Consider the following 27,991-nt stretch of genomic DNA (forward strand, 5'->3'; position numbering starts at 1 on the left):
ATATGGAACGCAAAACGAAAATTTGAGACGAAATTTCGATAAACTCTGAAACTCTTGTTAAATAAAAACTGATTTGCCAAAGGAATTTATGAATGATCATTCAAGCATCAGAAATGTGATATCGCCGTTTCAGAAAGACTTGTAAAAAATTTTCATTCTTGCAAATGGAAAACCAAGAAGTCTAAAATACGATTACCGAATAAATAATAAATTTAAAGTCATGATTTCTTAACATAAATTGGAAGTGCACGAACAAAATTAAATTTTCTCAAAGTGGCATATTTAAATTGAAATTGATGGCGATTAAGTACACATTTGCAATTAAACACTTAACCTTCGCAAAGTAAGTAAGAAATTCCGAAAATCTTCCAGTCAGTGCTGATATATAATTGAATAATTTTGCATGAGAAACATCAAAGGTAAATCATATGGGGTGTTCCATACCAAAACGGACGGGTTATTTTTAGGGTTGATGCATAAACATAAATAACAAATAAATATGATGTTTGAGCACAAACACAAAAATAAATCGATTTTATAGTTTTCCAAATATCTCGAGAACGGGGCAAGGAAAAAATTATAAAAAAATCACACATGCACACATCAAAATTCTCTAATAAAATAAACAAGTTAGTTTTTGAAAATATGCCATCTCAAAAAAAAAAAAATAAAAAAATCGTCGGTTTTGCAATCGCTTAAAACTTGCATTTTATTATGCTATAATTTAATGGGCTACAAAACTGCATACTCAAAAATATTCTAAAAAAAATTTAAAAATTTTTAATTTATACTTAAATATTGTGCAATACTCAGAGCTACCATTGTGTTTTTTTTTTAATTTTTTTTTTGAGATGGCATATTTTCAAAAACTATTTTTTTTATCAAAAAATTTTTATGTGAATATTTTTTCAAGAAAAAAAATTAAAAATATTTATTTTTGAAAAACTATTAAATCGATTTATTTTTATTTTTGTGCAATAAAGTCTTTAAAAATGTATTAATCAACCCCAAATTATCATATTAATTTATTATTTATGTTTATAAAAATTTCAAACAAATCAAACACATGAAGTGTGAACCCAGTCCGTTTTGGTATGGAACACGCCATATATGTATATAGATATGAAGGTATACATATACCCACATAGACTTTGAGTGTGTGTGTGTGCATAGGTCAATTGTAATTGTTTTCTCTTCTACCACAGTAAGAGAATAGAGCTTACACATTAATTTCAGTTTGATGCCTAAAATCAACTTGACTTACTTGGATTTGAGCCAAAATTGAGATGCGTAAAACCACAAATGCGTAAGTAGGCAAATAAACTAAAGGAACAAAAAAAAGAATAGGTAGAATGAAATTTGAAAATAGAAATGGATTCTTGCCATGTCACTTCGGAGAAAAGAATTCCAAGTAGTAATGCTTGTTGAAACTAAAGGAGCATAAGCACCACAAAAGTGCGGAGGATATTAAATTTTATAGATATACTTTTATTCGAATGCATTAGGATAAGTATACTGCCAGCATATGCGTGTAAACTGCTTTGCATGTGTGCGCCAACTACAGCGTACAGCGCCTTGGTAGTATAAAAAGGTGTACGTGCATGTAAGCAGCATCTGTGTGTGCGTGAAACCTTGGCAGTGCCGAAAAAAGCGTTGGCACAAAAAAACAATTTGGAAAAACTATTAAGTGAAAACAGGCAGCAAATGTTAATGTGCAAGTGAGCTTCCATGCAGGATTGTATGTACGAATATACATTTATGTGCATGTGTGCGAGAACGCGCATTTCCAAGTGAAAACCAATGCTTTGCCACAATTTTGCGGTTTGTGTGCCCGCCATGATATCTGTCTATGTATATATATACTTTTGTTAGTATACAGAAACACACGAGTATATGTACATACATATCTACAAATAGCACATCGAAAACTACAAACACACGAAAAAGTTCGAGTGCAATAAAGTGAAAAGTTGAGAGAAAAAATCAGCAACGAAATATTTGTTAGTGTCTGAAGTTTCTTGCGCACTTTTGAATGCCAAATGAATTTATTGATTTGATTCACATACGCACAAAAAAAAGATAATTTATGTACCACTATATGTATATGTATATGTGAATGTACACACATTAAGGTGCATCACCAGAAAAAGTTGCGGTTTTTCCACCGGAGTTATAAAATTTATTATATTTTAAGACTGCCGCCATAATATTTCAGGAAAAATATTCAGATTAGATTTTTGAAGGTATTTTTAAGTGCGTCCAGCTCAAGTTAATATCAATTATTACGAAATATTTTGGCGGAAGTCTTGAAGTATAAAAAAATTTTATATTTCCGATGGTAAAAAAGTACCAGTCTTTTTGCAGTGGAAATTTTTTAGTATTCAGATAAAAAATTATAACAAATTCTCTAGTATCTGTATCTGTTATTAAATGAAAAGTGTGAAGCGATAAGAATTTTTGAAAAAAACATATATAATTTTTGTCTCATTGCCAGTAGAGTTTCGGAGATATTGCATTGAATGAAAAAATACGCCAGGTTTTAGGCTATATCACTTTCTTTTTTATTTATGCTTTCTTGCATTGGACTTTTATTATTTCATTGTTCCATTCTATATGCTCTTAGCTTAGTGAACTCAAAAAGGCTTCTCACTAAAACACAGTTGCTAACTTGGCAAGTTTGTATTATGTTTATTTATTTTTCATTTAAAAAGAATTTTCGTAGATTTCATGCTATTTGTTCTGCCTACTACCTGTTCTGTGGGTGGACATTAGACAGCGGATAAATGCTTTGAGAATGGGGGAATGATTAATTGTGTGGCTTCTCACTGATGATTTTGTGAGTTAATGCGAACCTTCATAGCATGTGCATGCGTATGTGTGCATTTGACATTTACGCTTGGAAGTCAAAATATGTACATATATACAACTTTCGTGCGTTTACATGTGTTGCTACAGGTGCTGCCATGCCACGGTAGGAAGGTTCCCTTTTACCGATTTCTTACACGAATCCCTACCTACCACGTTGTTTATGTAGAATTTGTATACCTTTCCCGGAATGCTTAATCACTTTTGGTTACTGGGTCATTAATTTCCATAATAACTGAAACAATTTGCTGAATAACTGCTTTTGAAAATTAGGTATCAGAAGCTCAAAGCCGCATTTTATGTATTTTAGAGTTTAAAGTTTTTGTAACCACAAATGATGTGGAAAGCATTTAAGTTAAACTTTCACATGATAAATTATAATTGTAGTCGCTGAATTGCTCGCGTATGCAAATGCCTATAAATGGTTCTTGGAAGAAAACGGCCCTACGTTTATTAGTCTAGAGTCTAGACTGGTTGTTGAATATATGAACATATGAGGGCTTTTTTGCTTGAGAGGTATAAGCTGATTTTCCATTTTTTCTACGTATTGAGAGCCCTTTAAATGTTTCGAATATTATGTACATATATACATATGTATGTCTGTATGTATATCCAAATATCCCAATTAATATTTTTTCACTCCTCTGACTGAAAATGCATTTGAAGATATTTTGCCAGATAGCAATACCAGGTGGCCGCTTCTCGGTTTAATTATGCACAGTCTTTCTCTCGGCCATTCTATCTTTTCGTTGTCGATGGCTCCTCCTACCAGAATATTATCGTTGCTGGTGCTGAGCCTAGTTCTGACAGGCTCCCACCTTATTGTGCGACGCTTCATATCATACCTCATCGTCTCGTCTTCTACTGTGCAGCTGTCGTCCCATGTGTCGAGGTGTTGAACCATTTGCGTTGTTGGGCTGCCTCTTGCGATGCCATATCAAGAGGAATTGTTTTTGTAGTGTAGGTTTGTACTTTTTTACCACCAACATCAGTCGCTGAGGATGAAAAACTTCACACAGGGGGCTATGGAATTGCACAAATTTTGAAAAAAAAGGTGGACAATGTTTTTTTCCGCAGAGGAGGAGTTATTTTAAGACATAAACGGCGATACAAACGTGGCCATGCGTGGTAGGAATTCGCATCTAATATTTAGCTCCTGTGTTTGCCCGAAGTTGGAGGTATACTCGCATCTTAGGTATAATTGACTTCGAATATTTCCGACACTCTTCTTGCAATCAAGAAGCATTCTAATGCCAGCAGATTGAAAATCCTTTAGCATTCTATGACCACCTGGCTATCAGAATGGAAACTCAGGTTTAGTGCCAGTTTACTCAACCTGGAACCATCGGTATATATTTCCGCCGACCCTGTATTTAAGTGTGTGGTACCTTATAATTTCGTCCTATCTGGGATTATTATAAATACATAGCAGATGATTAGTATAATCTAGTTGTCGTATTTTTTTCGGTGAAGCATCAAAGAATTTGGCGTCGACTGTAAGCTATCTGGATATTATTTCCTACAGGCGTTGTAGGTTTTAGTTTCCACAAAAAAAAATGTACTTCGGCGGCCAGTGACTAATAATAGTAATAATATTTTGGTGTTTACACTTTTGTCTCCAAATTGCAAACGGATTTTATGAGAAGCATTTTCGTGGCAAAAATACACTCCGGGGTTCGCCATAGCCTGCTGAGATCGAACCCACGTCTTACGGAGTGCTAGCACGCAACTTAACCACTCAGCCATTGCGCCCGCTTTTGCCTAATCCTTGCATAAACAAGTCTCTGATCCTTAATTTTGTTGCATTATTTACAGCATAATAATCACTTTAATCGGCTTTAAAGGCAAAAGCAAAACCAATAACAATCGCATTTGCATATTGTAACATTTGCACATAATTGCGCATAAAAGCATAATCATGTACAGACTGTATAATTTGTCTATTTCGCCAGAATAATCATCATTAGCGTAAAAACAATTGCGTAGTAAACGACAAAGTCGAAGAAAGGTAGGCGCAACGCTGGGAGCTGCTATATTGAATGCAGACGCTTTTGTGGTGCTATTATCCAGCGAATTATCCTGCAAGCAAATAAACGCAACGCTAACAGCCTTTCACGAATATAGAAGCTCATAATAAATACATACACATACCCATACATACATAAAACCATTAGCAAAGATCTTTACCAGCTTACCGGCGCTATTTGCGAGATTCCATTGCGGCAATAGCCGAACGTAATAAACGAAAGTGAATATGTAGAAGTGGAAATGTGATTGTAATTGTGAAATCCAAATTGAAAGAGCCAATGAAGGATGAAGCTAACCAAACGAGGGGAGTGGGGAAAGAAACAAAGAAAGCATCGTGCGTGGGCAGGCTTAAAGGATGTGTGAGTGTGATTCAGAGAATTTGCGAGTGGTAACAATGGCCAGCTGCTGAAGGCATTGTAATTGCACATTCATTGAAGCTGAGCTACTCAAGGGAAACCAACGAAATGGGCACAGCAGGATGTTCACACATTAAAGCAAGCAAACAGACACATACTAGTAGGTACTTGTGCTATGAATGCATGAAAATCTTGGAATTTCATTGTGGCAATTAAAGACGAAGTGCCAGTAGCATTTTGAATAGGCTGGTTGGTTGACTGCATTGCTGGGAAATCACGTTTAAGCTCCCAACAACGACAATAATAGCGACAGCCCAAGCAGCACTAACTATAAACGCCACTACAAGGACATCAGCTGCTGGCGCTGCTGCTTCTCCTCAAATTGTGGACACCGTGAAAAAGGAACGACGCTCGCCTGGTTGCTTGACAAGCTGTCGCACGTGCCACATGACCAATATTAAATAACTGCATACCTCAAGGCAGCACAGCTTAAGCAAGGGAATGCAATTTAGTTGCAGGATAATTGCGACCACAGTCAGAGGGGATTGCGCGATGAGAACGAATTAAAGCGATGTGAAGAGGATGGAGAAAGTTAAAAATGCAGGACCAAACGCAGAGTATAACAAGCAAAGGAAATATCGATTACGCGCAGAAAGCGAGCTGGTTGTAGGAAACAAGGCTGCACTTTCATAAAATACAGATATTAAGGTATAAAAAAAAAAATTTTTAAGCAGCACAGCAGTTGTTGCGGAATCACTTTGCTGCGTGCTGCCTGCTTCAGTGCTGCTACATACATATACACTGTTCTCTATCTCCGCCTTTACTCTTAATCGCTGTGCATATTTTGCGTTAAAAATGCAAAAGATATTTAAGTGGCTTTTCGCGTCATGCGCTGCATATTGCCCACGCGAATGGTGTACGAATGGGAAGTGATACAGGTATCAGCTGGCGATGGAAATGGCGAATTAATTTTTACTTAGCTTATCTTACTTTATTTGATTATTTGCTTTCCTTTTGATTTTTGTCTTCTCCCATCGCTTCTGCTTAAATAACCTATTTTGCTGAAAAATTCATATGAAAATGTGTAAATTTAATGTTATGGAAATAGCAAATGCCTTTCGGGATATAAGGGATTAAAGATTAAAATTGACCAGCACAGCGGAGCTGATGTGAAATTACTTTACACGCCATTGTGGCAATGAAGTGCAGAAAATGGAGCTTTTAAAATATACTTATATGACCACAAAGTGTAACATGAGTTAAGTGAATGTGGTGAAAATATTTTAATCAAGATATGCATATATAGATATACATAAATCAAATGATTCTAGATTTTCAATTATAATAAATAGGTGGCAACCCTCCAACATGCTGTTTGGAAATGAAGCCCTTTTCAAACCATTTAAATTGATACCCATGTTGCAAAAGTCCTTTTATTTTATTATATAATTGGAATTCGGTATTTAAAACAGATGGCAACCTTCTTCAAACGCCCAAAAATATATTCTCAACGTTCAAACTGAAGACTTCTTAATACTCTTTCGCTGGACAACCATATTTTATTATTTAATATAACTTGGTATAGTTTAATTAAGTTAGACTTCAAAAGCAGGTGGCAACCCTCTTCATAACTGAAAAACTTTTTTTTCGTCGATACGAACCCTTTAACACCCACATTTTAATATTTAAAATAACTTAAGTACTTAGAAAAAAACTAAATTCGACTTTTAAAACAGGTGGCAAGCCTATTATAATAGAGCTATATAAACCTTCTTAAATATCAGCGATACGAACTCTTTGAAATTCATTTCATACAACTTGTGCATGACTTAAAAACATTCGACTTTTAAAACAGGTGGCAACCCTCTTTAAACCATAGCTGTGAACCCTAGTCTTGTCGAGACGAACCGTCGGACACCCATATTTAAATATTTCATAGAACTTGTGTGTAATTTGATTAAATTCGACTTATCCAACATGTTGTCCTGTTAACAGGCGGCAGCCCTCTTCAAAATGCCTAGAAGTACCTTTTGACACCCATAATTTAGTCTTGTGTATAACTAATAAAATAAAATAGACTTTTCGAAAAGGCGGCAACCCACCTCAATCTATACCTCGCCGAGGTGAACACGTTGGCATGTGTGTTTGCACAATCGAATTTCCGGTCTCGACGTCTATGAGTTCAAACAAATCATAAGTTATTTCATGCCGTTTGATTTCAGTGATCATTTACCTATATCTGAACGCGTATTCTATTCGCTCAACTTCATCAGCCAAAGGTAAAGGCATTCTCATCACTTTATGGCGATAGAACGATTTACAGATGCATTCGGATAGAAATAACCAAGCATTTGAACATTGAGGTGGCAATGTCTTATCCCACTTTCAAAATAAACGGTACCAAATAAACACAATTTGACTTCCGAAACAAAAAATGTTGATTTATATTATTGAGAGTGCATTTACTAAACATAATTCCTCACTGGCTTCGTAAAAACAAAAGAAATGAAGCTTCCTTTTATATATTTGTGCTGTCGTTTTCATATGGCTGTACCATGCATTTATGTAGGCACGTAGCATTAGAAATCGTTGAGTTTTTCTTTGCATTGGAGATTCAAATACCCTTTAGAAATTGGCACCAAAACCCAATAAATTTATTTCTAATTTAACTTGTTTTCGCGACCCTGTCCAATGCAGGTATGATAGGTACTTTTGTGTTTAAACGTACTATTGTGTGTGTCCATGCGCTAACATGTTAATTCAATATCCTTCCATATCGCAAAATGACATGCAACATGCCATGACATTGTTTGCTCCATACACTTGACGTGTTGTGTAATGGTGTATACTCGATTGACATGATTGGCTTTTGCTCACTTGGCAGTTATAATGCTCAAATGTCTATGGATCACAGAAGCGTGCTGCTTATAGGCGTAACTGTTGACCATTAATAGAGCATGCATGTAGTATATTAGGGTGGTCCCTATGCCGATGCTACTAAATATAGTCGAAGATATCACATGCAAATTTTGGCCCTGATTGGAGTCGGTTAAGGCATGTCGCACAGAAGTCAAACTTCAGATTACCCTAAGAAAACTATGAAAACGTCTTAACCGAATCCAATCGGGATCGAAATTTATATGTGATATCTTCGACTATGGTAGTATCGATTGAGGGTGTGAGACTGGTAAAAATTGCTAATTTGATTTTTATAGACCACCCTAATGTGTATGTGTACAATATAAATATATACAGAGTTGTACATATGTACTACGGATGCCAATCCCGGGATTCCGGTGTTTTTGAGGTCCTGAAAATTGCGGGATTTGCTTGCCTTAATCCCGGGATCCCGAAAAATTTGTAATATCGAATTGACAGTAAAAACTTGAGTTTGAATTCGAAGTATGATTTTTTTTTTTTGCCGTTTTGATTTTTTTGTTAATGCCTGAAACTGTACTTTTAAATTTGCGGCCTGAGTATTTTTTATAGAATATTTTAATGAATAAATGAAACGGAAAGTTTTCAGGAAAGGTTGAATAATTTTTTAAATAAATTTATACTTCCTTAAATCGAAAAAATTTACTTTCAAATATTCTGTAGTAGAGGAGATAGTGGTCATTATCTTCAAATCGCTTATGACTGACTACTTTCTGACAGTTCAGCCGAAATGTGTTGAAGCCGCAATATGTTTTTCATCAGCAGGTTTTCTATGTAAGAACTTCAGGTCAAGGCTAGAAGATTCCGCTTTGAATGCTTTGCTGCTCTTACGAAAAAATTTTACGTGCAATAATAACAAACACCGGCACAAAAAAAATTGGAGTGAGCTTTTATTCAGACCCACCTAGTAACACGTATTTCGACCAGCTAAGTCCAATTTTGTGGTCCGTTTAACTCGTACACCCCCGAAATTTCGAATAATTGGCAAACAAAATGGCAAATAATTCGCCATTCGCAATTTCTTTGTGGAGTAGAATAAACATGTTTAGAGATTTTTTTTTTGTACATTTTTTAATGTTTTTTCTTTTATTAATCATTACTTTCAAAAGTACCTGGTATTTATATTGTTATTTGTGGTGCATGCGTTCCTCAATCACTAGGTTTTTTAAATACAATTAAAAAAATGTGTTACTTCAAGATTTGTCGGGATTTATAAATATTTGAGTTTTACAATCAGTTAATAGTAAGTTTTAAGAAGTTCTATTTCATGGCATGTTTAAATGTTTTCGGTTATTGAATTTTTACTCATATTCGTAAAAGTTATGTCTCGATGTGAAACCCGGAATAAATCTCGGGATTACTTAAAAATATCCCGAAATCCCGCGGTCTCCATTTTTTCGATTTTTTTGGCATCCTTAATATCTACATATGATATATATAAATGTACATTTATCATTTATCAAGACCTCCGGTGGGCAAATTTATAAAACTACAATTTTCTGAGCACTTGATTCTTCAGAACAGGTTAGGGGAAATCTGGTTATACATAGGTATTTTGTATGAATTATAACTGTGTATATTATTGTAAACTCCAAGTAAATTAATTGATTACCAAACCATTTCTCCAATAATCATCAAATTTTGACAATATAAAACTAATTCTATGTACCTGCATACATATACTATGTACATATTTAAAATCACAAGGGCTCGAAGAATATACGAGTAGAGAATTACATAAAACATTATTTAAAGAAATCGAAATTCTCTCTTTTAGTCGGACCTTTTTTTCTTAAGGGTTAGCGAGTAGCTCTTACCACCACCAAGCAACAACCCTAATGAGTAAGTATGCATGCAAATGTACCGAACCTCGCTTAATCGCGAAATTGAAAATATTATGAGTCGTCTGAACACACATGTGGCTTGGCGTTAGTTCGCATCAATGCGTGCATTACTGTATTCGCGTATATGTAAATATTTCCATTGAGAAATTATTTTACATAATCGTACATATGAAAGTAATCATCCAATGTTTATATTATGTAACTATACTCGCGCATACATACTATTATGTACATGGTACCGGATATGCACACCACAGAGCCATCAATCGCCATCAACTCATCGTAACATTGCGGCTTTGCGCAAAATATCCCTGCACGCACACCACTACAGCCGGCCAGTAATTAATGAAATCAATTATGAAGCTACATTGCACATGCAAATATTTGTTGTCCTACAAGCGCTTGTTAACGCGAATGTACTTATTAACACACAAGCAAGCAAGTGTGCTAGTAACCAGCATACATATCCATACATACATACGTACATACCCAGTACGGAAAGAAACTTTAAATATTGATGTTCAACAAGTTTTTTACCCATCACAACTAATTGACGATCTGTCTTTCTTCCTTGGAACGAACTGTTTACTTTAACATGGCGATGTCCTATTGTAAAATGCATTTAGCTTAAAGCCAGTATATTTCGTTTGAATACGCTTTCGTTATGCACTTCACAGGTGCTTTTTCATATATTCAAGACACAAAAAAAATTATTATCATTTTCACATGTTGTGTCTGTTGGGATTCGACCTCGGAGCTTCTGGAAGCTAACAAGTAACAGCAGGCATCTCTGCACGCTCAGCTACTGCCAGACATGTAAATGTACTTTCAAATGTTCAGTTGGAATTGTGTGCAAGCAGCAAGTCGACTGTCAGACTCTGCATTTAATTTAAACTACTTTAAAATGCGTTTGGCTTAAAGCACTTCAAAGTCGGTATATCTCTTTTGCAGATGTCTTTTCATGCTGGAATAGTTCATTGCCCAGAGTGGAATGATTTTTCAACTAATATTGAATTATGTTTTTGCAAAGGTATCAAAAGTGTAAACATTTGGTTAATTCTCAGTGAGACTGCTGGCTGATTACATATCAGTTTGATGTTAAGTTTGGTTTTTATCGAATTACAAATCGACTGCTGAGTGGAAGATCCACCTATCCCGGCAGCCAGTTCGAAAACGCCCTATCCCAATAAAACTTTTCAAAAACGTCCTATTTCAGAATACGATTCAAAAATGCCAAATTATGAGATGGAGTGTTTTTCAATAAAGTTCTAAAATAAGGCGTTCTTGAAAAAGTTTTTGAGATAGAGCGTTTTCGAACTGGCTGCCGAGATAGGTCGATCTTCCACTCAGCAGTCGAAATACTCTTTACAAAGCCCAAGTCCATATTCGATTATTTATATTATTTAAATTATTATAAATTGCTACTCACTGCTGGGTAAAAATTTGTGAAGTGGGCCACCATTTTTCGAAGGTCCAGTTTTTTTCTGCAATTATCTGTTTATGCTTCACAACGATAAAAGAAAAATACAAGTTTCACAATTTTTCGAAATTGTTTAGATTTTAATTGTTTTCTCGCGATGGTAATACCGATTCTGCTCATATTTTAAATAGCTGAGAATGATGGTGTTTTCTTCCCATTTTTATTTTTTATTTGGCCATACTTTTTTATATACGTTATTAAATTTTTCTTAAATATCACTGACATCTCAATGGCTTTAAAATCGAACTTTGAGCTTATATTATTGTACGTTCTATTAGCAATTATTTGCAGAAAAAAAAATTTGCTGCAATGCATCGAGACGAAAGTTATTCGCGTTTTTCTTTTGTCGCCCAATGTATTACAATGTATACAGCTCTGCTGGTAGGCCATCCGCTCCAGCAACCGTTTCGTATTTCAGTCGCGAAATAATCCCACTTCGCCTTTTTTGGCGGTGGAACCTCGTCCCCGTCGTCATCGATCATAGGCTTATGTTTATCGTTCTCACTGCTGCTGTTATAATCCCTCAGAGAAGAAAAGATCTCCTACAGTGTTTCTTTCAAAATTTTTCCGAAATTTATCTTTTTATTATTTTGCTCGAACTTTTTTGAAAGAAATGCACATAACATTTGCGTAAACATAGCAAACTGCTAAATGCCATTTAGGAGCTTAACAATTGCTAATCAAATATTCACACAAAAATCTGAAATGTATGTATATTCGAAAAAAAAACAAAATTCAAAAAGTCCTTCTGTGCAAACAATACAAATTTAGCCTTTTCGACTTTCATTTTAACTGCGCCAGCGCCACTGTGTATGAGCAACTGTTAATCAAACAAATGCAGGTGATTTACATATATGTACATACATACATGTATGCATAAATATATGTATTCAACAAGCTTTTAAAACTCCTGAATATTTATTTTCATTTAAAATGCAATCACAATAAATTTTGATGAAAATTGAATAGAAAGAAAGAAACAAACAAACAACCAAACTAAACAATGAGACGACAAACTACAAGCACATGCAATTGTGTGAGTGAGCAAAATGTAAAATTCACTTGTGTTGTTTCCACAAATTTCTATCTTTAATAGATTCCATGCATTTTACATGACAATGCAACAAGCTGAGCTGAAGCTGCAACAGCCGCATGCAAATAAATAAGTACACTTGCACAAATTTATTATTCAATATTGAATACAATCTACGTTGTTGTTGTAGTTGTTTTTCATATTTTTCAAATAAGTGATATTGACTGAAAATCAGCTTTCGACACGACAGTGCAGCAGCAAGACAAACAGCAGAACAGCAGCCGTGCAGGTGCATAGAATGGCCATCGTTGCACTCGCTTTTGCTGCGGCAGCCAGCTTGTGTTTGATGCATGCTTGAGCTTAGAAGTGTGTGGCGCACAAGCAAATGCCATAGGTATGTCCACACATAAGTGTATGAATGCCATACCATGGCGGTCGAGGGAATTATAAGGTTTTACCTACAAGAAGGAAAGCCGAAAAAATTTGAGTAAATTCTAAATCAAAATTTACGTATACCAACTTGCCTTGACTATGCACCTGTGAATGCATACCTGCGGCTGGACTTGATTTTTGTACTTCTACTTATTTATTTACTCCTACACCACGATACATTTACTACTTTACATAGCTGTGGCATGCCTAAGTATTAGTGTACATGATGCGGCGCTCTGGCTGTGGCGCAATCAAAACCCCTTTGTTAGCCAACCTAGTCAACAGCGTGCTCATGGCGTTGTCTTGTGCAGTACATGCTGGGACATGTTGCATCCTTGCAATGTACAGCCAAAAAATAAACAAACAAAACAAAAGCAAATAGTTGCAGAGGTTGAATGCAGCTGGTTTTTCTTATTCTCGGCACAATTGTTATAATGTTTACAATGAATAAATAAAAAAAAGGAGAAAAGAAGGAAAAGATGTACATGGTTGTGTGAAAAATACGAGGGGTGGCGTTTAAATCCAAGAAAAAAAGGAAAGGAAAATGAAACGAGTGCTGAATGCAAAAATGACGTAAACTAAATGCAAGATTAGGGTAAATTTGCTTTCAGTTCATTTGACGAAGAGTGTACATATGCACATACATATATAGTAGGGATTTAGTAAGACCACTGGTGCGGCGAATTCAAAGTTTTGTAATATATTTTTATTTAAGGACATATGCAAAGCTTGGTTACAAATTCATTTTAAGGTATATTCAATTTTGAGAAAAAGCGGTGAAATTGGAGAAAGTAAAATTGAGGTGAATAATACAATTTTGTTGATTGAAAATAATTCTTTCCTTTTACTTAAGCCACTACGCTTATATGAGCAAATAACTTGGCTTTCTTAGCTTTTATCAGTGTTTATCGCACAATATGAAAAATCATCTTTAACACAAGGAAAGGATCATTCTCAATCAACGAAAGTGTATTACACCAGTCAACACGGTTTTTGTGGGTCTGACGTCTACATGTTAAATTTTAGTTTCTCCTACGCTAAAAATAAAGGAAAAAAATAATTTTTTTGATCAAAGTTTGCTTTTGTAAAAACTATAGCAATTTTTAAATTTTTCTGCAAAAATCACTAGCTTTTATATATTTTTTTTATAACTTCACTTTAAACTACGATTAGAAAAGCTTTTGCTGGATATCAGAGTTTTTTATTTAAGATTTGAGATTAACAATAACATATAAATGTAAAATAACAAGAAATTAATGTCTAAAAGTGAATATTTTCGAAAAGTGAATACTTATCGACGTAAATCAGACGAAAGCAAACTTTAAGAACTAATAATGAAAATTCAAGTGTTTTTTAACGTTTGGAATGAGAGTCTAAGCATGAGAATAGAAACCCAAAGAAAAGCAATTTTTTTGTTGACCGGTGTTATACATAACTCAAGGACATCTCGCAACTAGCCACTGTTTTTTCCGGTGATAAAGATTGTTAGTCATCAATGGCTTGTCTTACTGGAAAGATTTGCAAAGCAGCCAATTTCAAACATTATCCAAAATATGAAGACTTTGCCTGGTTCTTTTAAAGAAAATAGTGCGAGAATATGCGACAAATGTAGAAAAGCTGAACTTTACACTTATTTTGAATGAATTTTCGTTACGTAATAAAACCGAGTTGAAAACAATTGTAGAGTGCCCACGAAATGAAAAAAAAATCACAAAAAAAATTTGAAATGTTTTATAAAAAATGTTTACGAATATTAAAAAAAAAATATGAATTTCTACAAAATGTTGTTTAGTAAAGTGCAATTTGCAAGTAGCTAAGATGTCGCGTTGATTTTTAATAAGTTTTTCGCTTAAATTTCGAGCATGCTAAACATTTATCGCTACCTAAAGGAAAGGAAAGAAAAAGGAGGCAAGTGCATCAAAATTCTGCATTAAAATCTAAATTTTGAAATAAGTGGACTTGGCACCTTTTCACCTTTAGATAGCGATATGTATGTATTTATATTTTTTATATTTACTTCTCACCATCACATCAGAATTTTCAAGCATTGTTGCTGACAACAGAATTTCATCCACAGCTCTGTCATCTACATGGTATTTATAATGCCGGTATAACATCAAGAAAACAAGCAATTTCGAAGGCAGAGAATATCAGTAACATCAGTTTCAGAGTACGCACACACATACATTTATAAGTCGTGAATGAAAAATTTATTAAAAAATATTTCTATTGTATTTTATGCGCTGCCAGACAAGAGCCGCATGCAAAAGTCATTCTGGCAAGGACATACCTACATATATATGTTCGCGGTGCAGGCATAGAAAAATATATAATCAAAAATGTATTTAGGAAAATCTGAACTTAAAAAAGTAGTGAGGCAAAATTTTTTTTAAAATTATAAGTTTAAGCTTAAAACACGGTCGTTGAGTTAACTACGAATTCAAAAATAAATTATCGAATCGATTAAATATGATAAAAAAAATACAAAAAAAAATTCATACTGAAAAATGAGCACAACTTCAAAATTCAGTTTTCCGATAGAAGCGATTGAAAACTTAATACAAATACTCAAATAATTTGGGTATCTGACGACTAACTCGATATTTCTTAAAAGATTACGGTGACTCCTATAACCTCTTAAACAGCTTATATTCAGTCTCTGCTGGACTTCGGGAAACAGTCATATGACAGGAAATAATGGAACAGACGATTGCACTAAAAAGGTACATATCTGCGGTAGGGTTACTTTTTTATGTTGTATACTTTCAGGCCCTACTGCTTTTTATGTAGTGAATTTTGGCGAACACAACTTTGCGTAAAGATTGTCAGAATTACATTGCTATTTTAGAGAGTTGTGGAGAGCAGCTACCAACATATATCTATGAATGAAGAATCTGTACACCTCTTGTCATAGTTATAAATGCACCACGTATTGGCAAGTTTTAACAACCTACCAATTTGTTATTTAATTTTAGTTATTTAAAAACAAAATCAAAAACTTGCGTTCAAATTTCGAGCCTTTTAACTAGATTTCTTAGAAACATTTTGAGAAAATAAAGTGCAAGTTTGAAGTAGCAAGGACTGTGCCCGTCATTTTCTTCCATGTGAAGTGTGTTCTGTGATTTTTTTATAAGGAGAAAATCAGCAGCATCTTCAACCAAAAAAATTGCCAAAAATCAACGGTGATTTTTAGCCATTTCAAACTTGTATTTTATTACTAAAATTAAATGGGCTACAAAACGGCATACCCAAAGTCTTTCTTAGGAACCTAATTACAAAGTTCGACATTTTTTGAAAGGTAGTTGAATTTTTTTTAAATATTGCACATAGTTTGAAACGTACTCAGTTTGAAAAGTACTCAGTACTCAGAAAAGATCCCGAAAGTACTCAGAACTGAAATGAACTCGAAAGCACTCAGTACTCAAAAAAACTCTCTGAAGTAGCACACTGGTGTTTAACTTGGTGTAAATCTATGAATTTTGGTACAATCTAATCAGATTTGTACCAACCCATCGATTAAGTCTCGAGCTTTGTTTACATTTACCGGTATTCGTACATGATTGTACTTAATTTTTATTTTCAATAGTTTTCAATTACAATACCCAGTAAATTTAGCCATTCATTTTAAATTATTTGGGATTAATATAACAATTTCAATAAAGTGTTGCCAGTACAGTGAGAAAGTACTGAGTACTCTGAAAAATACCCGGCCCCTAAAAGTATTGATACTAAAGGTTCTCGATACTTCCCAACACTAGTACTTACATAGCTAGAAAATTTAGAAGGCTTAAAGCCATACATATAAGAGAAGGGCATCGCATTGGGCCTGAGTTGCCTACGTGCGAACTATTTGGCTTGAACTGAGCGCCTTACTAATCTAACCATTCCTAACTGTTTTACACAGGCCAACAAAAATGGGAAATTAATTTTGTTTCCTAAAATCTTAGAGCGATTTTTTGATACTTTGACCGCGTGTTTCTCAAAATCTAAAGCTGATGGAAACTTTATATTTACAGATTCGTAATCAGCACGCAAAAGTCTATCAAAAACAGGTTTTACATTATACATATGTATGTATACATGTATGTAAACCTCCAACAAAACCTCTATGTCAAAGTTTTTCCAACTCTATTTGCTTTCTACCCACAATGCTTGGAAGAAAAATTGCTAGCAATAGCTCTTTAAGATTTTGATGGTGACAACAATGATTGTTATACTTGCTGGCTTGACTGATTTTCTGGCGCTGTTGGTGGTCCATAACAAATTGTTCTCAATAGATGTCGCTTGCCGCCTCACTAGCTCATAGGCTAACTTACGAGCCAGTTGACTAACCGACCGACAGCCTGGCTTGACGAGTTGGTTATTTAGTTGATTGGTTCAACCGGACTTTGTCGCATTCGTCATTGATGGCGTTGATGTTGATGCTGATGCATTTCGGTTTTTGTTATTGCTATTGTCACAGTCACACTCCACTTGCTGTGCACAAAACCTGCCAGCAATTTCTTAACTTCTGCAGTCAATGTCATTGCAGCTGCCATTGTTACAGTGCTGTGGCTATTTGGTATGCTGGCGTTTGTTGATTGTGCGCTGCGTTGACTGCCATTGGCATTTTGCGCTTAGCGAATTGGTTTGACCATTTCTACTGGCCTTCATAGCTTGCCTGCTTTAAATATTTGTTATTGTTGCTTGCAATTATTGTCGGCCGGGGTTAGTAGAATCACTTTGCGCACTTTTCTTACTTCCCTTCACTTGCAATTTGTTCTTCATTCGCTGCGGTTTAAACTAATATTTGTTTGTAGTAGCATAGCCCAATAGCTTACAAACGCATGCATGCCCGAATGTCCTTATCAACGTTAATGGAGTGCAATCAGGGCAAAGTCAATATTTTTCTGTCCAGTCCATAATAAATAAATGTTTATTCAGTATAATCGTAAATTGTGTTTGTTATTGTTATTATTACCAATGTTCATTGAGCAATGACTATGTAGTTAACGAAGAAATGAACTGGGAATATTGGTGTGGAAATAATTTCGATAAATTTGAAAATACGTTAGAGGTTGGTTGTAGTTTTGCAATTGGGTGTTTGTGAAGAAGGAAAAAGTACACGCTTTCTGTTAAGAGTAAACTCTTATTTTTAGTCAAAGTAAACTAAAATTTTCCCCACCGATTGCATATAGGTATATATCAAATCAACCAATGGTTAGCATCGCCACCTTTTTTTTTGATGAATTTGAGTCCTTTTAGTGTTGCCAAAGGATAATTTAAAAAATGTTTTTGAAAATTTCACAATTGCTCGGATGTTGAGAGTTTATTTTTGAATATCTAAAGAACTATTATAGTTTTAATGGTGATACAAACAAAGTAAATAAAAAATAAAAAAATCAACCATTTTTGATTTGGATGAATTTAGGTCTGAACTTTTCTTTAATCATATAACAAAGTTTTGCCAAAGGAAAACTAAATTAAATTAAATTTTGTTTTTCCTAAGTTATGAAAAATTTTAAGTTTCACAATTTCCGTACTTTGGAAAGAGTATATTTTTATTAAGTTTATGAAAAACTGTTATTGTTACAAAGAACTTTTTTTTCTCGTTTTGAAGGTGATATTTGAGGCCATTAGGAAAAAATATATAAGAAATTCGAAAACTAAAGAAAATTACAGAATTTAAAAATCGTAAAATCAAAAAGTTTTAATTATTATGACTAAGTTCTAACAGTTAGAAAAGATCCTGAAATTTGTAACGTATTTTTTTAACTCGTCTATGTATTTTCGAAAAAATTTATTGCAAACCAAAAATTAAAAATGAATTTTCATTATGTACAATTTGTTAAACATAACTTTATTTAAAATTTGCAAAAAAAAATTTATAGTTAAAAATTTAATATCCTTAAAAAAACAAGTTCTTGAAAATTTCATTGAGCCAAAATATTTTGCACGTGTTTGCTTTTACGATCAAATTTCAAAATTCTGCAAATTTTTAAAATTTTTATATTTTTTATGTATTCTTCTTTTTCAAATATTAAAAAATGAATTTGCAGCACGCTGGCAATTGTGAAATTTAGAATTTTTCATGACTTCCTTAGTGAACTTATGGTAATGTACAAGACGAATTCATACAAGGTGATGTAAACGGAGCAGCTGAGTTTAACGCGAATTGCGCTGATTGTCGAAATGATGCGTTTTTTCTAAATTTTTTGCCTTATGATTTTCCTGCATATAGGTTGATGGTGTAGTTTCTTGTTGTTGTGCTGCCGCTATCACTTTGTATGAATTCGTCTTGGAAACACATACATGAAAAATCTATGAAATTATTAGCTAATCTATATCTGCGATATTTTTTTGGAAAGTTTGCAGAATTCGCTTCTGCAATTAAGCTTTAGGCGGAAGGGGACCATAATTTTAATTTAATCTTTAAAGTAAAGATAATAAAAAAATTTAAGGAAATTTTCTACACATTGGCACTCAATATAAATAACTTATACTACTATTTTTTTTCTCATTTACTTTCAGTCACAGAAAAAGAAATTCGACAATGGTAAGTGCACTATTTTCTATGCTTGAGAGATTTAAGAAAACATATACATTTCCATTTAATCTCCATGCTAACTAGGCACAAAGGATTCCTGAAAGACTGTCCAAATGGTTTACTCACAGAGCAAGTAAGTCATATGTTGAAACAAATGTATATCTACCATATCTAAGAGAAAAATATCGAATATACGAAGAAAAGTTCATTTTGTATTTCATTCTGATTGTGATTGTGAAAAATATTAGCAATTTAAAGGGATTTTCAATCTGATTGTCTGCAAAATTAGATCTAGTCTATGGGGTAATTTGCGGACCCGGTCGCTGATGACTTGGATACCCGCGCCAGAATCACAGCACTCTATAAAATTCAGATTGTCATGCTATTCGCTTATTATGCTCATTTCTCTCCAAATATTCCTTACTAAATGATTTTTACTTTCACTTTTTACAAATCCTTTTAACGATGTCCATAGGTTCAACACCTCTCTAATGAGCGCCGTAATTTCAAAATTAAATTTCGAATTGGTTAATCACGGATCCTGGGCCCTGATCTTATAACGTTTTGTGTATGTGCTTTGTAATATGACTTTAAATTGTAAACAGCAAGCCAAAATAATTCGAAAAGAGGAACGGAAAAATACATTTTAAACTCGCGTAAACGCGTAAGAAGCAATTGTCAAAATGAGGCCAACCCTGCTGCCGTGGATAATTTTTGCTCGTAAGAGCGCGTCAAAGTAGAAATTTTTGATTACATTTTTCAATAGAGCCACCATGACCTAAAACATGTATGGGCATTTATCTTTGAGCACAAGAGGCGGAATTCCAACCAAAATTCAATAGCGTATCCATTTTCATTTCGGAATTAAATAGTTCTCACACTTTCTTTCTATCTAAAAGAACTAAGAGAGTTTTACTACTTTTCTGCTTGACGGACCCTGATCAAACGTTTTATCCTCTCGAAGTTCCTAAGTAAAATTTTTGTAAATCAACTACCAGGCGTTTTAAGGTCTTAATGCGCGGTATAGTCGCTAATGACCTAAAATATTAATAAAATTATGAATAATTATAATTAAGTATTTCTTAATGAAAATGTTCCTAACTTCAATTTAAGTTTTTTGTAATACACATTCTAAATATATATTTTTTCTCTTTTATTTTTCCCAAAAAAATTTAATTTAATCGACATCAACCAACACATCAAAAACTTGGATAAAATATATAAACAACTTAAATGTGCCCACAAAACGTGCTAATTATCCACGCCGCACGCATCTTTAACACTGCCACAAAACTTGCAATAATGCGATGCCAACTTTGTGGGAATAATCAACTGCGATGAACGCTTAATGAAACGATTGACACACACACACACACACACGTGGCTGACTAAAACAAAAACAACAACACTTAAACACAATTAAAATTATATAACTGCGCATGTGTACCACGACGCTCTCTGTGCTTGGAACTGGCTGATTCAATTCTTTATTGCAACATAAATGCAACAATTGAAAAAAAAAATCGTTTGACATTTACACGCAATTTACGCGCTTGACTGACTACTGACAATGCCCGGCTGGCTGGCTGGTTTGGCGTGCTATCTTAACCTCAACAATCTGCCGCAATCTGCCGCCGTCACCCCAACCACTGCTGTTACTGTTACTGTTGCATGGTTTTTGTCTGCGATTGTAACCGACGACGATGCGGACGCCGCACGAATGCAACAAATGATAACTTTTTCACTCGCACGCGACACACATAAAAACGCTTGTGAAATTACACGCATCGTCCATTCTAACGCGCTTCAATTTAACAACAACAACTACTGCCTGGTTGTTGCTGTTTTTGTGTATGCAACTTTGACACTATCACTAAAAACAATATGAACACGATGCAAATGGATTACGCAAACAATAAAAAAAAAAACAACGTTGCTACTCGCTGGAAAATTAAATGTTTGCCATTCATTTCGAAATGAATTGCTGGCGCGTTACCCCTTTGATGTTGTTGCCATCGCTGCTTTCGTTTCTAAATTTCTGCCTTTATGGACACAATCATCGTCACTGTCACTTCGCCAACTTGCTTGTCACGCTGCGTTTCCTTCCGTTGGGTGTTGGATTCTTCGTTGCCTTTGGCGTTATCGCGCGCGTCGCTGGCAAAAACACTTTACCAAAACTGATGTACTTCAAAATGGAAACCCACTTACACACGCATGTACTTGCATATATGAAATCACAACAACCATCGTAACACTACTTGCTTGCATGCGTGTCATATCTTATTTGGTTGTGGTTTTGTGTGCTATACGCGTGTATCACTCACTCTGGCGGCGGCTCATGGCACCGTGGCGTATACGCAACATTTAATATTTTCGCTTAACTCACTCACTCACTCCGTTCATGGCAAAACCGGTGACAAATATAAATGCGTTAACGTACAAAAAAAAAAAAACAACTATGATTACCACAAAAACCACCAACATTTGTAATGCTCGCACATACACACACACACACACTTGCACGCACGCATATTTGATCTAAAGGGTTTTATTAAAATCTACAAACAATTCTTCCCGCAAGGAGATCCCAGTAAATTTGCTTCGCTGGTGTTTCGAGTTTTCGACGAGAATAATGTAAGTATCTAAATAAATTTCTTTTTATAAACTCTTACCACTACTATCTACGTATGTATGTATGTATGTGTGTTGGTGTTACAAAATAATCTTGTGTGTTTTCGTGCGTGCATTTGCTGGTGTAAAACAGCTGCCTGTTGTGTGATGAATGATGTTGATAAATGAATTAAGTTGATGCAATGAATTTGTGCTGCGTCCTGCATTGTATATCCGGTATTACCGCATAGCATTCCGTCAGCGGTGAGTTTTTAGGGTTGCTGGGTACATGCAATCACGGAAATGGGTAGAGAACGGCAGCAGAAGAAACAAAGTTAAATAAATGTTTTAAGCAAAATAAACGCCAAAAGCTTAACTTCGCGCCCCGGATATGATTTGAGTGGATTTATTACTCAAGTTGTACAAGTGTACGTAGCTTATTTTGATAAAAGACTAAAGTTTGACGTGAAGCGTTGTTGAGCTCCTTCTTGCGGCGCATGAGTTAGTGTAGATAGTTGCTTTAACTTCAGTTGCATTTTATTGTGTGGGGATTTAGACAAGATTGCAAAAGAATTTGTACTGTCATGTATTGTTTTCTGTTTTGTGTGCTGTAATGCGGTTGCTACTGAAAATAAGTACAGAAAAAGTGCACATCGTCCTTTGTGATTAATTATCACAAGGTGAGGTAAAATTTTTTCTAAATGAAACCAAGTAATTCAAGCTACAGGTTTTTTGAGGCAACAAGTAGTTTAATACAGATACCGTAAATTATCATAAGGTTAAGGGTTTTTAACCAGATAATAAGTAAGGAGCCCAAATTGAAGACACTTTTTTTAAAATACAAATCTGCCACTTTTTCAATAGGGTGAGAAAAGTATAATAGAAAATTGGTACCTAAACCTGTAGAATTTTTGCATAATAATATTAACTAGTGAACCGAAATGGCGTTAAAACGCACTAAAGTTTAATTAAAACCCTTAGAAACTATTCCAAGCAGGGACCATAACAGTTACAACTTTTATTAAGAAAATCGCTCTTTAACAATTATTTTTTGACTTTTATTTAATTACTCCTTAAATAACCGTTATTTCTGACTTTTATTTTATTAATCCAAAATAACAATTATTTTTTATTTTTCTCTAAATAATCTGCAAATAACAGTTATTTTTGTTTTTTATATGTCTTTATATGTCTTATAAAACAGTTATCGAGAACTTTTATTTATAAAAGTAATAAATAAAAATCAGGCACTTACCTTTATTTTTTAAATCATACTTATTAAAGCCAGTTGTATAAGTCGTAGTAAACTTTTGTTCCCCACACCTTCTCAACTGCGAAAAATGTTAATAATTTAAAAATAAAAGTCTTCAATAACTGTTGTCTAACACATATAATTAAAAATCAAAAGTAGTTGTTATTTTTTTCAATTTTGCATAAAAATTTCAAATAAAAATTTATTTTAAAATTTGAGTATCGGTGAAAAAAGTAATCGATTGGTATGTATCACTTAGTTGTAGAACATTTCCTTCATAGTGAATCTTTCCATAACAGTTTTCATCAGTAACTATTATGTTCGGTCCCTAATGCCAAATGTTAGTCAGAGTTATAGCGATCCGAGTGCCATATTTCATCTTAATTCGTAAAGCCGTTTCTGAGTGAAGAGAGGTCTCGCGTACTGTCGGTTTTTAATATCATCAAATTTCAAATACCCTGATTGACTTTTTAATCACGTGGCAACCCTCCTAAATAAAGGTCAGAAATAAAGCGTTTTAAAACCCATTTCGATTGATATACATGTTTTAGTAATGCATCTGAATCTCAAAAAATTTGAATGTAACTTTTTAAACGGGTGGGTTGCCATTATAGGTATAAATGTTCAAACTAAAGTTTTCTTAATGCTCTTTCGTTGGACACCCGTTCTTTTATATTTCATATAATTTGTATATAAGTTAATTAAATTCAACTTTTTAAATTGGTGGCAACCCGTTTAAAAATATTTTCAAGCTAAAACCTTCTTAAATAACTTCAACTGGCATCGTGATCCATATTCTAATAATCCGATAAATTAATTTTAATTTGATTTTTTGAACACGTGGCAACTCTGTAAATATAGTTTAGAAAAAACCTCGTTAAACCCATTTCGAGTTAAAATATTTAAATAATTCATTAAACTGATTAAATAATTTAAGTTTAACTTTTTAAACGGGTGGCAACCCTGTTTAAATGCCACAAAATATCCTTAGTATCTGCTATAATATGAATGAATATGAGCTATACTAAAGATTTCTTAACAATCTTTTGTTTGGAATATGTTAATGGTTAATTGTTTATTAGTTAATTGAATTCGACTTTTCAAACAGCCGGCAACTCTCTTCAAAATATTTACAAACTATTACTTCCTTAAAGCTTTTCCTTTGGCGCCCATGTTTCTGTTACCTAATTCCCATAATTCAAATTGGATATAACTTTTTTAAATAGGCGGCACCCCTCCTACAATAAAGTTACGAAACAAAGATTTTCAAAACCATTTCCATTGATACCCATTTTGTATTCATTGATTTAACTTTTTAAATAATTTGGCAATTAATAAATATGGCAATTTTTTCGATTTTTAAGTCTTTTCTTTCTTTCTTTCTTTCTTTTTAATTTCACACCTCACTTTTGACAATCGAACGAACGGTGCCGATCTAATGACCTGGACGAAAAATCCCTTCGCGTATTATATATGTATGTAGATAATGGAGAGGGTTTCTAACTTCAAGAGGTACGAAATGAATTACCGGAAAATCTCCTGATTTGGCACTAAAATGTGACCACAATTTTTTATATCTTTGACCCGGTACATTCAGTTTGTTTGATAAATCTCGACAATTTGATATAAATCGATAACTTAATGAATTTAAAAAACACTAAAATCTTGATAACTCGACTAATTTCCACAGCTGTGAACTTAGAGGCCTTGATGAATTTCGATAACTCAAAAATGAATATATATCTCGATATAAATCGGAAATTCGACAAACTTTGGATACATAAATTTCGATAACTCGGTATAGCGCCACAATCAATAAATATCGATAACTCAATAAGTTCAAAGAACTCGTTGCATATATTTCGTTAGCACTATAAATAATAAAATGTAATTCAATAAATATCGATAACTGGATAAATTTCATTAACTTGACAAATTTCGATAATCCCATAACTTTTTATAACCCTTTAACTATCCGTGAAATTCGACAACGGAATAAACATTCATCAATTTGAATAATTCGATGCGTATCGATAATTTAATAAACATCGAAAATTTATAAAGTTCGGTTACTATAAGCTTCGATGATGCTATAAATTTCAGTAACTTGATAAATTTCAAAGACTAAATTTCTTATGACTGAATTATTTCGATTCTTATATAAAGTTTTCAATATATTCTTTTACACTTTCAGTTACCTTAATTCTTATATATTTGGCATTGTTTTCATGTTCGTCTTTATCTTCTATTTCGTTTTCACTTTTTTGCCTTAATCATTATCATTTATTTTTTCAATATTACATTTATCTTTATAACAAAGTTTAATTCCAAAGACGAAGTAATACACAAATACGGAAACGCCAATTTTCGTCAAATTTTCAACCAATTTTGAAGTCCTTAAAAGCCCTCCGTACCTACAGCAAAATAGCTTCCCGTGGTTATCAAATCGGTTCGGGACAATCGGGAAATCCACAGCATGCAATTTTTGACGGATTTTCATTTTTTTTTTTTATAATTTCAAGATGAGTTTAGTTATGAGGGGTTAAAGGAGCTAATTAAAAAAAAAAAATATTTATTTATATCAAACTTTTTAGCGCAAAATGTTGAGAAAGCAGCAATTTTGGAGAAAATCGATTCTTCTGTTCCTGTAATGGATGTTTTACATAACAAAAGTAGTAAAATTACAATAAAAACTTCAAGCAAATTTTCATATAAGATACTGTCAAATCTTTCTTCTCGCTCTTATTACTACACCTGGTATTATTTCACCATGCTTGTTGTTTTGCTCTAATGCTGCTATCTGTTCAATGTACCTTGGACAAATCTACTTTAATAAGCAAATATACGCACAAAGCGGAATGACGAAAAAACTTAACATCTGGGTGGCTCAGTGGAGAGATTGAGAGCAAAAACAACAGAAATTAAAATCATTGCAAATAAATTAAGAAAACGCTCAAAATAAAGTATTAGCAAATATTAACAGCCAGTTTCACCAAACTATTTAAGTGGAAATTAACTTTAATTTAATTTTGTACTTCATTCTCATTTAAATAATTTTCAGTTTCAATAAACTATTTATTTAAGTGAGTAAAAAGTGGTTGTAAAACAGACTAGGCCAGCGAAAGCTTTCATTTGTACTGAGAGCTTTTGAAAGCTTTGGCACGCTGTGTTGTAAAAGCAGGGCTGGTATACAAGTAAGCAGCAGATACACAATGTTCAGGTGATTAAACGTGTAACACCTCTGAGTGTGGTTACTCTGATTTAGTTTTTATTTAAGTGAAGAGCATAGGTCACTTCAATCAAAATTAAAATTGATTGGTGAAACCAAAAATTCGAAAATTAAAGTAACTTTCACTTAAATAATTTGGTGAAACTGGCTGTAAGAAACGTAAAAATCTGCGAATCTCTTCAATACATATGACTCCAAATACAAAATCCCATTTTGAGGTGCACGCGAGGCGAGGTCGCAACGGACCACCGATAATTATTACCTTTGCTCATCGAGTGGAGCTTTAAATAACGCAACTAGTTGCCGGTAGAGTTCACTGCTATCGGTTGAAGTGATAGGAATAGAAGATAAATGAAACGGGGGTAAAAAGTAAATCCAAACTGTTTTTGATGAAATTTCAAAAGATGTTTCTGAACTTGGAATGAGGTAATGCAAGTGAGTATGCGCTAACCTAATTTATAAAAAGAGCTTTTTGAAATTTTATCTGATGTCTCATTAACAGACACTCGCATTTGCCATGGAACTTAAAATTTAACAAATTTTAATATACAGTATTGGCCAATACAATAGCGCCACTCATGTTTATTTATTTATTTTTAAGAATTTTCAATTAAAATACAGTTCATTCTCTCACAAAACTCACATAAACTCAAGCTTAAAACTTTTTAAAAGACCGCAAAAAAGTGCAACAAATTTTCACCCAAATTTCAAACTTTGTTCTCAGAAGCGGTAGAATTTTTTTGAATACACAGTTTTATAGCACATTCAATTTTAGTCTAATAATGTGGAAGTTTCAAGTGGCTAAAAATTACCGTTGATTTTTTAGAATTTTTTTCGCCGAGTATGTTGCGGTTTTCTGCCATATAAAAATAAATTGTGTTTAGTCCATATATGGAAGCAAATAAGACAAAAAAAATCTAAAAAATCAACGGTAATCTTTAGCGACTTGAAACTTGCACATTATTGGACAAAATTGAATGCGCTATAAAACTGTGTACTCAAAAAAATCCTAGAGCTTCTGAGAAAAAAGTTTGAAATTTAAGGGAAAGTTTGTTGCCCTTTTTGCGGTCTTTTAAAAAGTTTAAAACATTGGTTTATATGGGTTTTGTTGGAGAATGAACTGTATTTTAATTGAAAATTCTTAAAAACAAATAATTAAACATAAGTGGCAAACAATATCGCTTTGAAAGGGGGGTGCTATAGATATGTCCAATACTGTATGTTAGTGTTTGGCCGAGCTTCTCCTCCAACTTGTGGCGTGCGCCTTGATATTGTCACACAAAGCGGGGGGACCTACAGTTTTACGCCGACTCCGAACGGCGATTGTATTTTTATGAGAAGCTGTTTTTCATGGCAGAAATACACTCGGAGGTTTGCCATTGCCTGCCGAGGGACGACC

At 33.8% G+C, this 27,991-nt stretch overlaps 1 protein-coding gene across 1 annotated transcript in view; it reads left to right on the top strand.

Annotated features, from left to right (window-relative positions):
* The window catches only part of LOC108365607 (frequenin-1), a 90,672-nt gene that overhangs the window by 38,143 nt on the left and 24,538 nt on the right, over positions 1 to 27,991 (top strand). The window contains exons 4-6 of the mRNA XM_017619672.1: positions 19,486 to 19,510; positions 19,586 to 19,634; positions 22,046 to 22,135. Of these exons, the coding sequence (XP_017475161.1) occupies positions 19,486 to 19,510; positions 19,586 to 19,634; positions 22,046 to 22,135 (164 nt within the window). The remainder of the gene's footprint in view (positions 1 to 19,485; positions 19,511 to 19,585; positions 19,635 to 22,045; positions 22,136 to 27,991) is intronic.

Source organism: Rhagoletis zephyria, unplaced genomic scaffold (genome assembly GCF_001687245.7).
Source record: "Rhagoletis zephyria isolate East Lansing unplaced genomic scaffold, Rhagoletis_zephyria_1.1 Rzeph_scaffold_01931, whole genome shotgun sequence".
Lineage (NCBI taxonomy): Eukaryota > Metazoa > Arthropoda > Insecta > Diptera > Tephritidae > Rhagoletis > Rhagoletis zephyria.